Source organism: Camelina sativa, chromosome 10 (genome assembly GCF_000633955.1).
Source record: "Camelina sativa cultivar DH55 chromosome 10, Cs, whole genome shotgun sequence".
Classification (NCBI taxonomy): domain Eukaryota; kingdom Viridiplantae; phylum Streptophyta; class Magnoliopsida; order Brassicales; family Brassicaceae; genus Camelina; species Camelina sativa.
Genome location: NC_025694.1, coordinates 7,885,241 through 7,898,902, shown reverse-complemented (window position 1 = coordinate 7,898,902; position 13,662 = coordinate 7,885,241). Strand labels below are relative to the sequence as shown.

General features: G+C 36.0%; 3 protein-coding genes across 4 annotated transcripts; 2 read left to right on the top strand and 1 right to left on the bottom strand.

Annotated features, from left to right (window-relative positions):
* LOC104717838 (esterase AGAP003155-like) lies at window positions 150–1,363 on the top strand. The gene is made up of 4 exons (XM_010435470.2): window positions 150–477; window positions 596–736; window positions 826–955; window positions 1,043–1,363. Exons 1-4 carry the CDS (start codon window positions 250–252, stop codon window positions 1,252–1,254), a joined length of 711 nt encoding a protein of 236 aa, XP_010433772.1. The 5' UTR covers window positions 150–249; the 3' UTR covers window positions 1,255–1,363.
* LOC104717840 (F-box protein FBX14-like) lies at window positions 1,327–3,583 on the bottom strand. Its single transcript, XM_010435471.2, has 3 exons — window positions 2,952–3,583; window positions 2,365–2,863; window positions 1,327–2,277 (listed from the first exon to the last, which is right to left on the bottom strand). Exons 1-3 carry the CDS (start codon window positions 3,581–3,583, stop codon window positions 1,507–1,509), a joined length of 1,902 nt encoding a protein of 633 aa, XP_010433773.1. The 3' UTR covers window positions 1,327–1,506.
* On the top strand, window positions 5,354–8,764 carry LOC104717837 (CBL-interacting serine/threonine-protein kinase 8-like). Of its 2 annotated transcripts, none has more exons than XM_019230510.1 (14): window positions 5,354–5,676; window positions 5,766–5,828; window positions 5,916–5,987; window positions 6,087–6,194; window positions 6,275–6,349; window positions 6,450–6,503; window positions 6,585–6,710; window positions 6,984–7,073; window positions 7,382–7,504; window positions 7,675–7,791; window positions 7,904–8,020; window positions 8,179–8,235; window positions 8,380–8,405; window positions 8,500–8,563. In XM_019230510.1, the coding sequence occupies exons 1-14, from the start codon at window positions 5,518–5,520 to the stop codon at window positions 8,561–8,563; spliced, it is 1,251 nt and encodes a 416-aa protein (XP_019086055.1). In that variant the 5' UTR covers window positions 5,354–5,517. The 2 variants fall into 2 exon arrangements, with proteins under 2 accessions (XP_019086055.1, XP_010433771.1); XM_010435469.2 differs by having other exon boundaries at window positions 5,360–5,676; window positions 8,331–8,405; window positions 8,500–8,764.

The window sequence follows — 13,662 nt, the reverse complement described above, 5'->3', positions numbered from 1 at the left end:
TGTAAACACTGATTGTTTCATTGCCGTTGATATTTGACCAAAATTTGCCAACCAATCAGGTTAGCCCAATCTAGCGACTTTTTTTTTTTGGTATTTCGCATGTGCGAAGGTTGCAAATGTGAACACGATGGTTCTTAGAAGGAGGAGATTGGATTTGCAATTTGCAACAGAGAGCTTTATAAAAAGGCTTTGTGGAGGGGAAGAGACAAGACAACGATAACAAAATACATTGTGAGTTTGTGTATAAATATGGGAAGCGAAGGAGGATCGTCGATTGTGAGGAAACCAAGGTTTTTGTGTCTCCATGGATTTCGAACGAGCGGAGAGATTATGAAGACACAGCTTAACAAGTGGCCTAAATCTGTAACTGATCGGTTGGATCTCGTGTTTCTCGACGCACCTTTTCCTTGTCAAGGCAAATCTGATGTTGATGGCATCTTTGATCCTCCTTATTACGAGTGGTTTCAATTTAACAAGGTAGTCCTTTTTTTTCTGTTTTTTTTTTTTCTCTCTCTCCCACCTGTTTCTTTTGTTGATGATAACTCTCGATTCGTGTGTGTGTGTTTACTTACGTTGGAATTTTTTTGAAATTCAGGAATTCACAGAGTATACCAACTTCGAGAAATGTTTGGAGTTTTTGGAAGATCGTATGATCAAGCTTGGTCCCTTTGATGGTCTCATTGGGTTTTCTCAGGGGGCAATTTTGTCTGGGGGTTTACCAGGAATGCAAGCTAAGGTACGTGTCTATAACATACACATGACATAATCATTCTAATTATATTAACATAAGGCTTTTGTCTGATTTGAAATTTGCAAATTTTGCAGGGAGTTGCACTTCAGAAAGTGCCAAAGATCAAGTTCATCATAATCATTGGAGGAGCTATGTTGAAATCCACGAAGCTGATAGAGAATGCGTATTCATCTTCCTTGGACACTCTCTCCCTCCACTTTTTAGGTATGATGATCTGTGATTTCTCACCTCTAGTTTGCCAAATTCTTCAAAAAGGCTCATTCTTATGATGATCGTACCTGGTGGTTGCAGGAGAGACTGATTTCTTGAAACCTTACGGAACCCAGCTGATAGAATTCTTCAAGAATCCGGTTGTCGTTCATCATCCCAAAGGCCATACCGTCCCCAGGCTTGATGAAAAAAGCTTGGAGAAAGTTACTGGCTTCATCGAGACCATAGAGCAGCATCTGGTGATGGAGGAAGACAAGAAGAATGGTGAAGAGACTAATAGTAAGCCGAAATAGAAACACTTAAAGTGTTATGATGACGAAAAATAATCCTGAAATGGTTGTAAATAAATCTGGCAATGTACCATGCAAACAAAAATAATAAGACGATTGATTCTTTCCTTGATTTTTCATAATCTTTTCTTCCTTCACGGCTAATAATACAACCAAACCAAACAGCAAAACAATCATCCAGTGTATCTGAAACACTTACAGTTACAAACACATTCTCCAAACATGGCCTCATTTGCACCCCAAGTTTTTTTCTTTTCATAAAATTGTTACAAACTTTGGAGCATCCTTCCTTGGGCCATCAAGGGACCGATACAAGTACAATGTCTCAACATAATCCCCAGTGACTGTGTCATCGTCATCATCATCATCTGACCCAAACACCTCCACCACTACATTTGGCAGAGCATGAGCAACTTCCCTGCAGCCTCCCCGGGATAAGACACATGACGACAACCAAACAAACCTCATATTGCAATACCGATGCATACCAGAGCGCAACCCAACATCCCCAAAAGGACTGTCCCTGATTTCAAGCTTTTGCAGTTTAGGACAGCCCTCAAGAACATATCTCAGAGCCCTGTCACTGTTCCCAGCAAAAGCTACAGATAGCGTACGGATCAGTTTCCCATATTCTCCTATATAGCTAAAAGCTTCATCTGTCAGTAACCCAGATACTGCAAGTCTGGTTAGCTTCTTGCAGTTTTTAACAATGGCACCAAATCCATCGTCCATTGGCTTTCCTGTCACATGGTCAGGCCTATGGCGACCCATTATGCAAAGCCTAAACACGGTAAGCTGAGGACAGTTCTCAGACATGGCTGTTACAGCTCCATTAGTCATCCGCTGGCAGAAGTAGAGGATAGACTCTAGTTTTCTACATCCCTCTGAAATTGCTTGGAGGCCTACTCCCGAGATAGGACCTTCGCTGTCTTCACGAGGATCGAAAGGGAAAACCCGAAGCTCACGGAGCTCCTTGCATGTTGCTGCCACTGCCTGTAATCCTTCATCGCATATCGTGTCAAGAGCCTGCGTTTTCAAGATATGCATGTAACTAAAGTTCCTCAGATAGACATGTTAGAAACCATACAGTAGTGATCAAGAAAGATAACATACCCAGAAGACTCGGATATTGTGACAGTTGCGTATGATGGGCTTGAGCATGTCAGGAGAAATGTTAGCATAACTAAAGTTAAGAGAGGTGAGATTAGCACAAACAGGAGAGATAGCTGGGAGAGACTCCGGCGTTAAATCCCTGAATCCCGAGAGACAAGTTATGGATTTACAAGCACGAAAAGCAGCTGCATAATCCGGTTCTTGTTCACCCTGAAGCACATTGTCTGGACTGAATGATCCCGTCCCAAGACTCGTTAACTGCGGTGCTCGAACCATTAGTCGATGCAGCTCATCAAGGGAAACAAACCTGTTCATTCTAAGTTTCTTCAAGAACGGTGACCTGACCACAAGCCCTTCCAATGCATTGAAACTGATAGGGGATTCAACACAGTCAAAAGATAAAGACTCCAGATGCGTTTCACCAGCAGGAAAACAAGAAAGCCAATCCACTTCGTCATCGGTGACTTCTGACTCCAGCAGATCAAGGACCTTTAGCTGTCTGAAAACACATTCCCACTTGATAAGTTGATGAGAAAAAAATCAAAACTTTTCTGAAAAGACTCAACTCAACAGATCTACAAAGTTACCTGCATTTGTTAGCAACAACAGCCATACCACTGGTTCCAAAACCTTCACAGCAGACCAACGTAAGCTCCTTGAAGCCAGGAAACGACTCAGCGAGAAGAGCTAAATCATCATCAGTAACAAACATGCGTTTCAAATGGACCTTCTCGAGCCAAGGGTAAGCCTTGGCCGTAGCAGCAACCCAGGGAGCGAACTGAGCTCCCCAATTGCGAGGCATGAGATTAAAATCAGCAAACCTAGGTTTCCCTTTGAGCACTAAAGACCTAACACGCGTGAACCGGTGAGTAAGCCGAACAGGAGAGAGCGAGTAACAGTTACCGATAAAAACCTCGAATCTGGTCTGAGCCTCGACCCGCCACCACGATCTGCAGACCAATGACACAGCGTTGCGATCGCATCTGGAAGTGAGGAACTGAAGCACGTTTTCAAGAACGTTCTCGAGGACATGGTCTGGACAGGGCGGCTCGAAAGATTTGAAATTTCGGGACTTGTTAGCCAATGCAGCAGAGGAGGAGGAGGAGGAGGAGGAGCAAGGTGGTTCAGAAGTAGCGGAGGAGGAGCGTGGATCCAACTTGAGATATCTCTTAACATCCTCTGACATTTTTGCTGCTGAGCTATCTTCTTCTTCTGTCATACAAGTAGAAATGAACACAAAACACTCCAAAAGACTCTTTACTTGATCTTTCCAAGAAAATGACCTATCAGCATCTATGATCTCTCAGATACAAAAGTCGGATTCAGATGAGGAAGAGATAGGTAAAAAGAAGCATCGGTTCTTTCGAGTTTTTGGTCTCTCTCTCCACTTCACCTCCATTATTTGGGAGACTATTTCCCAAATTTTAAGAACAAAATATTCTTTATAAAATATTTTTGTGTTGTAGCTTTTGTGTGTTTGTAGCACTGTTTATGAATAAAAAGAGAAAAAGAAACAAGTAAAAGAATGATCAAGTTTTTGACAAAAGGGGCAAAAACAAACATCATTTTTTATCACTTTTAAAGATTCTTCCTTGTTAAAATATTTAAGCTGTGACAGGTGACATATTTAGAGAGATTAACTCTGGTAATCATGTTAAACTTGTATCTGAGCAAATTCTTTAAAAGGGATGTTTTGTACTGTTTTCAAAAAATGTACAAATCACTTTTTATCCATTTCTTTTTTAGTTATGATTGTTACAATTTCAATCAACTTTTTGTTTTTTTGTTTTTTTTACACATAAAATTTAGAGGAAGAAATATTTGTTTTTGGAAGTTGTACAATGTTCATTCCTGGTCATCTTTTTGTAATAATAGGTTAGATAACCAACTTGACTTTATATATATAGTTCAAATGGTTTTTGGTGGGGATTTTTTTAGTGTTTTAATTTGAAAATTGGAATCATAGAAGATTAAAAAATCTTCCCATATACCTAAGCGGCTACTCTACTTCTAGTCTTGTTTGTGCATATATAACAAACGGTACGTCAAGAAAAAAACTAGAACACTATTGTAATGTTTTAAAATAGACTCCACTAAGACGTAAATCTTGATAGAATTGTGTCACATGGAGAGTTCAACTGTGTTTCTTGAAATATATCAAAACAGAAACACAAAATGATAGAACCAACGAAAGAAGTTGCATTGGTTGATCTAATAATAATGTGGCCAGGAAATTGTGTCACGTAGAGCAGATTAAAGAAGGCTTCCCATGACTAGGAAATAAGTTTGGGCTTTCCATTGCGGCCTTTTACACCTCATATTATGGGACAAAATAACAAGAAGCAAAAAAAAAGAATAATGATCAAAGGTTATATAATCACTATAGTGTTTACTGCCATAACCATTATTAACGTTTGTAAATCTGTTGAAGATATATGCATGTCTGTATTGATTCAACTATCCCTTACAAGTTTCAAATAATAATATGCTTTTAAACATTTTGAAAAGGCAATCATTTAGAATTTGGATCATTTCAAATAAGCTTTCCGAAATATAAGAACGGGTCATTCGTATCATCAACGTCTAATTCGTCGTAGTCTTGCTAACTACTACAAATCGGTCATAAAAAGTCTATATAGAGTATAGACAGGTCCGTATTTCAAAAGCTAAGGAGTCGTCGTACTCGTCGTATACGTGTGAAAATTATGGTATAAATATTTGACCTTATATAGGCGCTTATACGAAGAATGACGTGTAAATACTAAATAGAAAGAATTTTAGAATGTGGCAAGTAGTCGCCGAACACGTCTCTCTCTCTCTCTTCGTCAAAGTCTCCTTTTTCTGACTCATTTAACTCTGTTAATTGTTTGGCTTTATTATTAGATTCTTTAATAATCCGTTTCGTGGAGTAATTAAGATCATTTAAACACGTATATCCTTCCCAAATTTGGGACATTCCTAGTATTAAAAACTTTCCTTTAATTTATAATCTGTATATTTGTCTCGTTATAAAAAAAAGGCTTCATCATCAACTCTACTTCTGTTTTTTTTCTTTTTTGTTCAATTGCCTTTCCTCTTCTCTCTCTCTCTTTAGTAGAGAGACTTGAAATGCAGCAGTGAAATTGAAATTGGAGATTTGAGTAAAAGCCAGAGATGGTGGTAAGGAAGGTTGGCAAGTATGAATTAGGTAGAACTATCGGCGAAGGCACCTTCGCTAAAGTCAAGTTCGCTCAGAATACGGAGACCGGTGAGAGCGTCGCCATGAAAATCGTGGATCGTAGTACTATCCTCAAGCGCAAGATGGTTGATCAGGTTCTGCTTTCTCTTCTTACTCTCTTCGATTTGATTTTTGGTTGAGATTTGTTCAGTTGTTATATAAACAAACACACCGATTTGTGCAGATTAAGAGAGAGATCTCGATAATGAAGCTTGTTCGTCATCCTTGTGTTGTTCGTCTTTATGAGGCAAGTTTAATGCTTTTGCTTCTTCGTCTTTGCAAAAAGATCTTTGCTTTCATATGAGAATTTGATTTTTGCTCCTTTTTTTTTTAGGTTCTGGCGAGCAGAACTAAGATTTATATCATCTTGGAGTACATTACTGGTGGTGAACTGTTTGATCAAATTGTGAGTAAAGCTCTCAACTCAAGTAACCTCTGGTGATGATTTTACGCGTCTGTAAGAGTAAGACATTATCTCTGATTTCACTTGTTTCATTGCTAACAGGTTCGTAATGGGCGTCTTGGTGAATCTGAAGCTAGGAAATACTTTCAACAGCTTATTGATGGAGTTGATTACTGCCACAGTAAAGGTGTCTACCATAGAGATCTAAAGGTGAGTTCTTGCTGAAGATTAACACCCTTCCTTCCATCACCTGTTTGTTGATTTGATGATTGTCTTTTTCTCATTTGCAGCCGGAAAATCTTCTGCTGGATTCTCAAGGAAACCTGAAGATATCCGATTTTGGCCTCAGTGCCTTACCTGAGCAAGTAATGGGGCTTTCTGTTTCATGTTTTCTTTCAAATCTCGACAACTTAGTTTGTTAATGAATCTTTTTGTCAACTAAATTTATCTTACTTTGATCTGAAGGGAGTTACCATCCTAAAGACAACATGTGGAACTCCCAATTACGTTGCTCCCGAGGTAAATCATATATCATAATGTTTTGACATAGGATGTATTTTTTATTGTAGTTTATGTGTTCTTGTATGTTTTTGGTTTTAGGTTCTCAGTCACAAGGGCTACAATGGTGCTGTGGCAGATGTATGGTCCTGTGGGGTCATACTTTATGTTCTCATGGCAGGATATCTTCCATTTGATGAACTTGACCTGCCAACTTTATATAGTAAGGCATGAGCTCTTCAGTTGTTGCTTCTTGATTCTTTGTTATTTCCGATTTGTAAATTTTCTTGTTTCTGTCAAGTTTAATTATCCCAATGAAGCATTAGGGTTGAACAAGGAATATCTATAGAACCTATAATAGAAATTGCTATGTCTTAATTATTTTCACTTTGGTCAAGAGTCCTTTCTGTATACCTAACGTGTTATGTGGCTATGTGCTTGTGTAACGTACTATATTTCTGATATTGTTTCCTTTTCTACCTATTTTCCAACATTTTTCAGATCGACAAAGCTGAGTTCGCTTGCCCTTCATATTTTGCTTTGGGGGCAAAGTCCTTGATTAATAGAATTTTGGATCCAAATCCTGAAACTGTAAGTTTTGACTTTCCTTACGGAGATCTTTGCTAAAATTCTAATTCTGGCTGCTGTACTTGAGAGATGTATTACATGTTGAAAGAGTAGATTACATTATAATCGGTTGAATCATATCATTATGTACTCATTATGTACATTATACTCGGTTGAATCATATCATAACACTCAAATAGACCCTGAAAGTCTAAGCATATTCTTCTCTAACTGTCCTGGATCATTTGAATGGTCTATACAATGTGGATGCCAATTGAATGCATATTCTTCCATAACTGTCCTGGACCCTGAATGCTCTTTTTTTCTGGCAGCGAATTACAATTGCAGAAATCAGGAAAGATGAATGGTTTCTAAAGGATTACACTCCTGTACAACTTATCGATTACGAACATGTTAACCTGGATGATGTATATGCTGCTTTTGATGATCCGGAGGTAGGATTCAGTTGGCACTATTCTTTGTCCCCTATTTGTTTGCTATTGAGTATTGTGTATAAAGCATGTGTTTCCAGAGTCACTTGTTGTTCTAATTTTGATGAGATTATTCTTTCTGCCTGCACTCAGCATGGTGTAATATATGTTCTATGTAACATTAAACGTTGCAGGAACAAATATATGCACAGGATGGAACAGGGGACACCGGTCCATTGACTCTAAATGCGTTTGACCTAATTGTTCTATCCCAGGGCCTGAACCTTGCAACACTTTTTGACCGTGGAAAGGTACAATGCTGGGCGTGACCGGCTATGTTCATTCCTCGTCCTTATTCAGTTGTTTTGTTCTCACTTCTCTATGTTATACAATTATTGCGTTAACTTTTCAAGTGTATCACAGGACTCCATGAAGCATCAGACAAGGTTCATCTCACACAAGCCAGCAAGCGTGGTTCTTTCAAGCATGGAAGTTGTGTCGCAGTCCATGGGCTTTAAGACGCACATTCGTAATTACAAGGTGAGAAACTAGAGTAAAAGTTTCTTAGGCAAGGCATTCTCATCGGTTGAAATTGATTCATCGTTTTTGGTGATGTGTAGCTTAATATGTCTTTAGAGTTTCGTTTTTTTTTAGATTCATCATCTAAACCTGTACTTGGGCTCCAATTCCATTTTCAGATGAGAGTAGAAGGATTATCTGCAAATAAGACGTCTCATTTCTCCGTCATTCTAGAAGTAAATTCTCTTACATCTCTTGATATACCAATCTATCTTTTTTACTTTGGTCTCTCCATGTCTCAACTCTTCATGAATTATTTTCAAATCTGAAGGTCTTCAAAGTTGCACCATCAATTTTCATGGTAGACATTCAAAACGCAGCAGGAGACGCAGAAGAATACCTTAAGGTTAGATTCAGAAGAAGAACTTAGTTGTTATAAGTGTCACCTTGAGGTTTGTGTGCCTCGTCTCAGAATAGTAAAACCAGTTTATGTTTTGCAGTTCTACAAGACTTTTTGTAGTAAGCTTGACGACATCATTTGGAAGCCGCCAGATGCATCTGTGAGAAATCGAATCACCAAGGCGAAGAGTAAAAGTCGACGTTGAATCCATATATATGTGTGTTATTGTAATCAAGCAGAGCTTTCACAGTTATGTAACTCTCTGTGTATCATTGTTTCTTAACTGCTTCACTCGAATGAATATGTACAAGCTTGTTGATTTGTGTTTAATTAATGAATACATAGAAGATTGTAGTCAACTTATACGATACCAAGACTAAATGAAGAGAAATCTGCTCACAGTTTCTCCTGATTTCTGTAATCCCCTCAACGGTTTTTTTTTCTGGTCATCATCAACATGCATATTCTTGGATTTTGACATATTAGTACGCTAGCATGCCATGATCACTAATATATATACTACAAACTATGTAAACATCAATTTATCTAAGTAGGTACGTCAACATCATGCACCATCCCATTGCATCTCATAATAAAAACTATAGTTCATTATAAAAATATTGTTGCCTCATTTGCGCCACTATATTCATGCAAATTCTTGGTTCGTATCAGCATACTCTCCACAATACTTAAAAAAAACGAAAAAAAATGTTACCGTATGCATATCGTTGACGCATGTACAGCCACCGTGAGTTGTATAAAGCTCGATACTGTGAGAAAACAGGACTTGATCACTTGAATACAGTCTGATGCTCGACTGGAGGATCCATGCATGCTTCTAACATTATTCTCATCACTTTTTCAATCTTATCGTTTTGAGTATATATGTATACTGCTAGCTAGGGACGACAGATGTTTATTAGTTACGTTGGTTCTGCTCGTTCTTTAAGGTTGGTTGAAAGCTTAGCTTGTTCCGTGCCACGTTTTGGGATAATCTTTGCAGCATATTAATTGGGTATTCAGTAATATGCTAACCACCTTTGTAAAGTGAAGTGATCACAGTAAGACGTGATCAACACATCGATTAAGACGTTTTATTACTGACCCATTTAAGTGGTGAGTACTTTCTTCTTACAATTCGTACATAATAGTGGTTCCGTATCGACTAAAGGCACGAATATTTTTATTTATTTCATTTTAGGCTTAAATAATAATATTCGTCCGCCATGATGTAAAACCAAAAGTGTGATATTGAGTTTGACATTTTATTATTCCTTAGTGCGACTACAACAATATAATATATGAATTATTCACTTAGGCTTGAATAATATGATTCGTCAAACCCTGATTTTGAATTAAAAAAAATGATACATTAAATTTGACATTATATTATTCCTTATTTTTTTGGTAAAGTTTAACTATACCTTATTTGTAAAAACAACAATACTATTCACCAACTTTATTTAGCATAATGTTTTTGACACACGAATATAATCTTTCATTATAAAACTTGCCGAGTTTTCCAGGTGTTCATGAGATGCGAACCAAATATAATCCGAACTATTTCTTAGTATTATTTAGANTTTTTTTTTTTTTTTTTTTTTTTTTTTTTTTTTTTTTTTTTTTGTTGTTGTTGTCAACAAAGATTGGAGAATTTAAAATCCAATTGATCTATAATGTTTTGTTGTAGTTAGCGTTTTAAACCATACGTAAAATTGTATAAAACCGCCGGATCCGTAAACCATATATTCGGGTGTCAAAAACATTATAACACTATTGCGCTGGATCACACATAAATAACAAAAAAAAAAAAATCAAGCATGATAAATATCCGATCCATCTTAGAGTTCTACTGCAATGTATTAAAATTCAGTAAGTAATTAAATCTCATTTTACGTAAAAATAACAAAAAAAATTAGTTTATCATTAGATAATTCATAAATTGGTTTAGTTTTACGAAAAAAATATCCGTTCATGTTCTTATATAGAATTTATAAGCAAAATCATGTCGCTAATATGAGATTTACCGATATTTTAAACTAATATGACCACCATCATCGTGGTCACCATCCATCATCGTTGTCACCAATTTTCTTATATTATTTCACAGCTTGAACCTTCTACAGTGTTCGTGGCCCTTCCGAATTTGACAAATCTAATGTTGTTTTATGTCAAAAAGACGAGTACAAGTTGGTCCATAACACTATAAACATAACCAAGTAGCTGCAACTTGGTACTTCATGCTTAGTATATTATACAGTTCTCTTTTTTTTTCCCTTGATAATGTCGACGAAGAAATTCAATCCAGTAACAATTTAAATTTTTTTTTCATTACTTAAACTATTGCAAGTTACAACACATCTTTCTATGATTCTGTTCTTTTAACTAAAGTTTCCATATTACTTTTGAAAACTTTTAACAGTATAATATTAGAAATGATTAACAATAATATATTCCATCAACTAAGTTTCTTTACATATTGATCATACGGCAAGTTGCTTATTTGGTGGCCTTGTTGTGCCAACATGAATTTGGTTCAAAAGAAGCATGCAAACTGAAACAAATTTGTATAGTCGACTCATGCATGCATGTATTTGGAATGAATCTATTGTTATCCTTGATGTAATGGTCTTAACTTGCATTTACAGAGATTTGTAGTAGAAGACTAACCACTTCGTTTTTCTTTAAACTGTATATCAGCCGTCTAGGCGTCAGGCCATTACAATATTATGTGCTCATGAATTTTTTTTATTTTATTTTATTTTATTTATTTATTTTTTATCATAAGTTTATTATATACGTACATACGACCACAAAATAAAGCCAAACTTTTGTATAAATGTAGGGAAGATGCATGCATCGCATAAACAATATTTCTAACTATTTGATATAAAAGCTGGAAAGTTGGATTATTTCGCGTTCATTGAATTGAGTTTCAAATCTACGAAAATCAGGTTACTAACTTAATTATAAAGTTACAAAACATCGGACCCATGCATCTCTCATACTGTATGTATATATATAACTTATTATCTATTCGTTTTGAATTTGATCACATTTTCGAAATTATTAAGACGAATATATTTTAGTAGTTCCTTTATATGAAACTTAGGGTTAAACAAGAGAATTAAAAAACGGTGTGCTCACTTCTCAGCTCTATTTTTCTAAACGATCGATGATTCAGTTGAGCGTTTTTTTTTTACGTCGGTTAAAAATTCGGATGTCTTTCATTTTTGTTAGAAATCGGATGGTGTCAACTTACACTATACTTGGTATATATAACAATTGTATTATCAATGTATTTTGTTAAAAAAAAAAAAAAATTGTTCTAGAAGCTCGTAAACATTTAATACACATTCTCAAGAACTCGATCGAATGAAATTTTCATATAAAATATAGAAACTGATCTACGAGTAAATCTATGATCCGTGGTCCTCTATCATCACCAAAGAAGTAACTAGCGAAATCTGATATGGAATAAACTAAAATATACTAGCAAAAAATGTACTCGAAGGAATATATAAAAATAGGAGCCTGACAGATCCGGAAGGAGCTAGAAAAGAAACGTGAATAATTTGTATTCATTCAAGGAGACAATTAATCAAAGCTTTTTAACTGTATTTGGTCCATAATGGTCAAGTTGGAGCTGGACATGTGTCGTTTCTACTTTTTCTTTCTTCCTTCGCGACACTTCTAGTATTTTTCTCTCTTTAGTTTTAAAAAATTTAGGTTCATATTAAAAAACAATTCACTGGTCATCTAATGGCTTCCCCTCCGTTCAGCTTGGCCGACATATACCCTAGTAGTCAGTCAACCTTTTTTTTAATTTATTTCTTCTTTGCTCTTCCATAGTGGATTTCTAAAAAGCTAATACGCAGAACTTTTTTCCCTTTCTTTAATGTAAATGGTAATAACCCTTTAATTTGTTAATATAGATACGTAAAATAGACAAAACAACAATGTATGACAGCAAATATATATCAATTTCGATTGTTTTCAACACGTTATTTTTTTTTTCCTATTTTTAGTCTATATTTTTAATGGACTACATCTGATGAATAATAAAATAAAAATATTTGTTTTCAACGACGACAACCATTCAAACCTTTCAAATTTTGCATATATTGAAAACATTGTGGTGAAATTTTGATTGGGATGTTGGATGCTAATTGTGATAAAAACTTAGGTAAACAGAAGATGAAGAAGTTTATAACCAGCTATAAATTACTGTTATAAAATAACTAAAGAATAGTTGGTCATTCTAGTAATGGATATAGACTATAGAGTGGGCTTCCCTAATTTTGGTTTTGTAATATGACATTGAATGGTTGGTTGATATTCTCCATACTGGACTAAAGTTGGATCAGTCCACTATTTTTCTATTATTCACACATTTGTTTGATAAAATTTTTACCAATGTCGGACCAAGTGCAGACCAATATACGTGTCAGTATAGAGTAAACAGTAACTCTATACGTAACTATAACTATCTATCTGTGTTTTTCTGGTCTGCTTTAAAAATGCTCTATACTTCACTATGGAGCTGTATGGTCCAACCATTTAGAGCTATCTCCGTAATTTACTTTTGTAATATATCTCCTTTATTTACAAATTAAAGTTTCAAAAGGAAAAAAAAAAACACATAATTTCCCCTAGTTTCATGCAGCCTAGAGTTGATGATGATAGTCACACTGAGCAAGTGTACGACGACTAGTAGTAGTCCGTCGTAGAGTCGACAAAACCGAATTGTCAGCGATGATATAAATAAAGTAGTGGAAGTACTTTACTAGAGTAAAAGAATAAAAATAAAAATAAAATAGAGAAAGACGCACGAGCCGCTTCAGATGCGAGACCTACATCATGTCCACCCTTCCCAATTCAATTAAACTATTGAGAAATCTCTCTCTCTCTCTCAGATTAACGACGCACTAATCAGTACTATTACTATAATTAAGTAAAAGAATTAAAGCTCGTTCTTCCTTGCCATTACTTATATAAAACCCTCTCTCGATTTCGTCTCCTCACCTTAATCCTCCTCCTCACTGCTCTCTCTCTTTTTTTTCCCCTCTTTCTCTCTTGCCCTAGCTTTTTTTTTTTTTTTTTCATCTACTCCTCTCAATCTTAGCTAACATCATCTTTCACCTCACTTCAAACCAGCTTTTCTCTATTGATTTTATTTGCCCCGGTGGGATCTCGTGACGGAGAATCGCCATTTTATCCTCCTAAGCTCTTAATGTTGTTATTCGAAGCGTCGATTACTTCC

Coding starts and splice junctions, on each gene's coding strand:
- LOC104717837 (XM_010435469.2), top strand. CDS start 5,518: ATGGTGGTAAGGAAGGTTGGCAAGTATGAATTAGGTAGAACTATCGGC. Junction 6,504..6,584: donor CCAATTACGTTGCTCCCGAG/GTAAATCATATA, acceptor TTTTGGTTTTAG/GTTCTCAGTCACAAGGGCTA. Junction 7,074..7,381: donor TGGATCCAAATCCTGAAACT/GTAAGTTTTGAC, acceptor TTTTTCTGGCAG/CGAATTACAATTGCAGAAAT.
- LOC104717838 (XM_010435470.2), top strand. CDS start 250: ATGGGAAGCGAAGGAGGATCGTCGATTGTGAGGAAACCAAGGTTTTTG. Junction 478..595: donor AGTGGTTTCAATTTAACAAG/GTAGTCCTTTTT, acceptor TTTGAAATTCAG/GAATTCACAGAGTATACCAA. Junction 737..825: donor TACCAGGAATGCAAGCTAAG/GTACGTGTCTAT, acceptor CAAATTTTGCAG/GGAGTTGCACTTCAGAAAGT.
- LOC104717840 (XM_010435471.2), bottom strand. CDS start 3,583: ATGACAGAAGAAGAAGATAGCTCAGCAGCAAAAATGTCAGAGGATGTT. Junction 2,864..2,951: donor GTTGTTGCTAACAAATGCAG/GTAACTTTGTAG, acceptor ATGTGTTTTCAG/ACAGCTAAAGGTCCTTGATC. Junction 2,278..2,364: donor ACAATATCCGAGTCTTCTGG/GTATGTTATCTT, acceptor TTGAAAACGCAG/GCTCTTGACACGATATGCGA.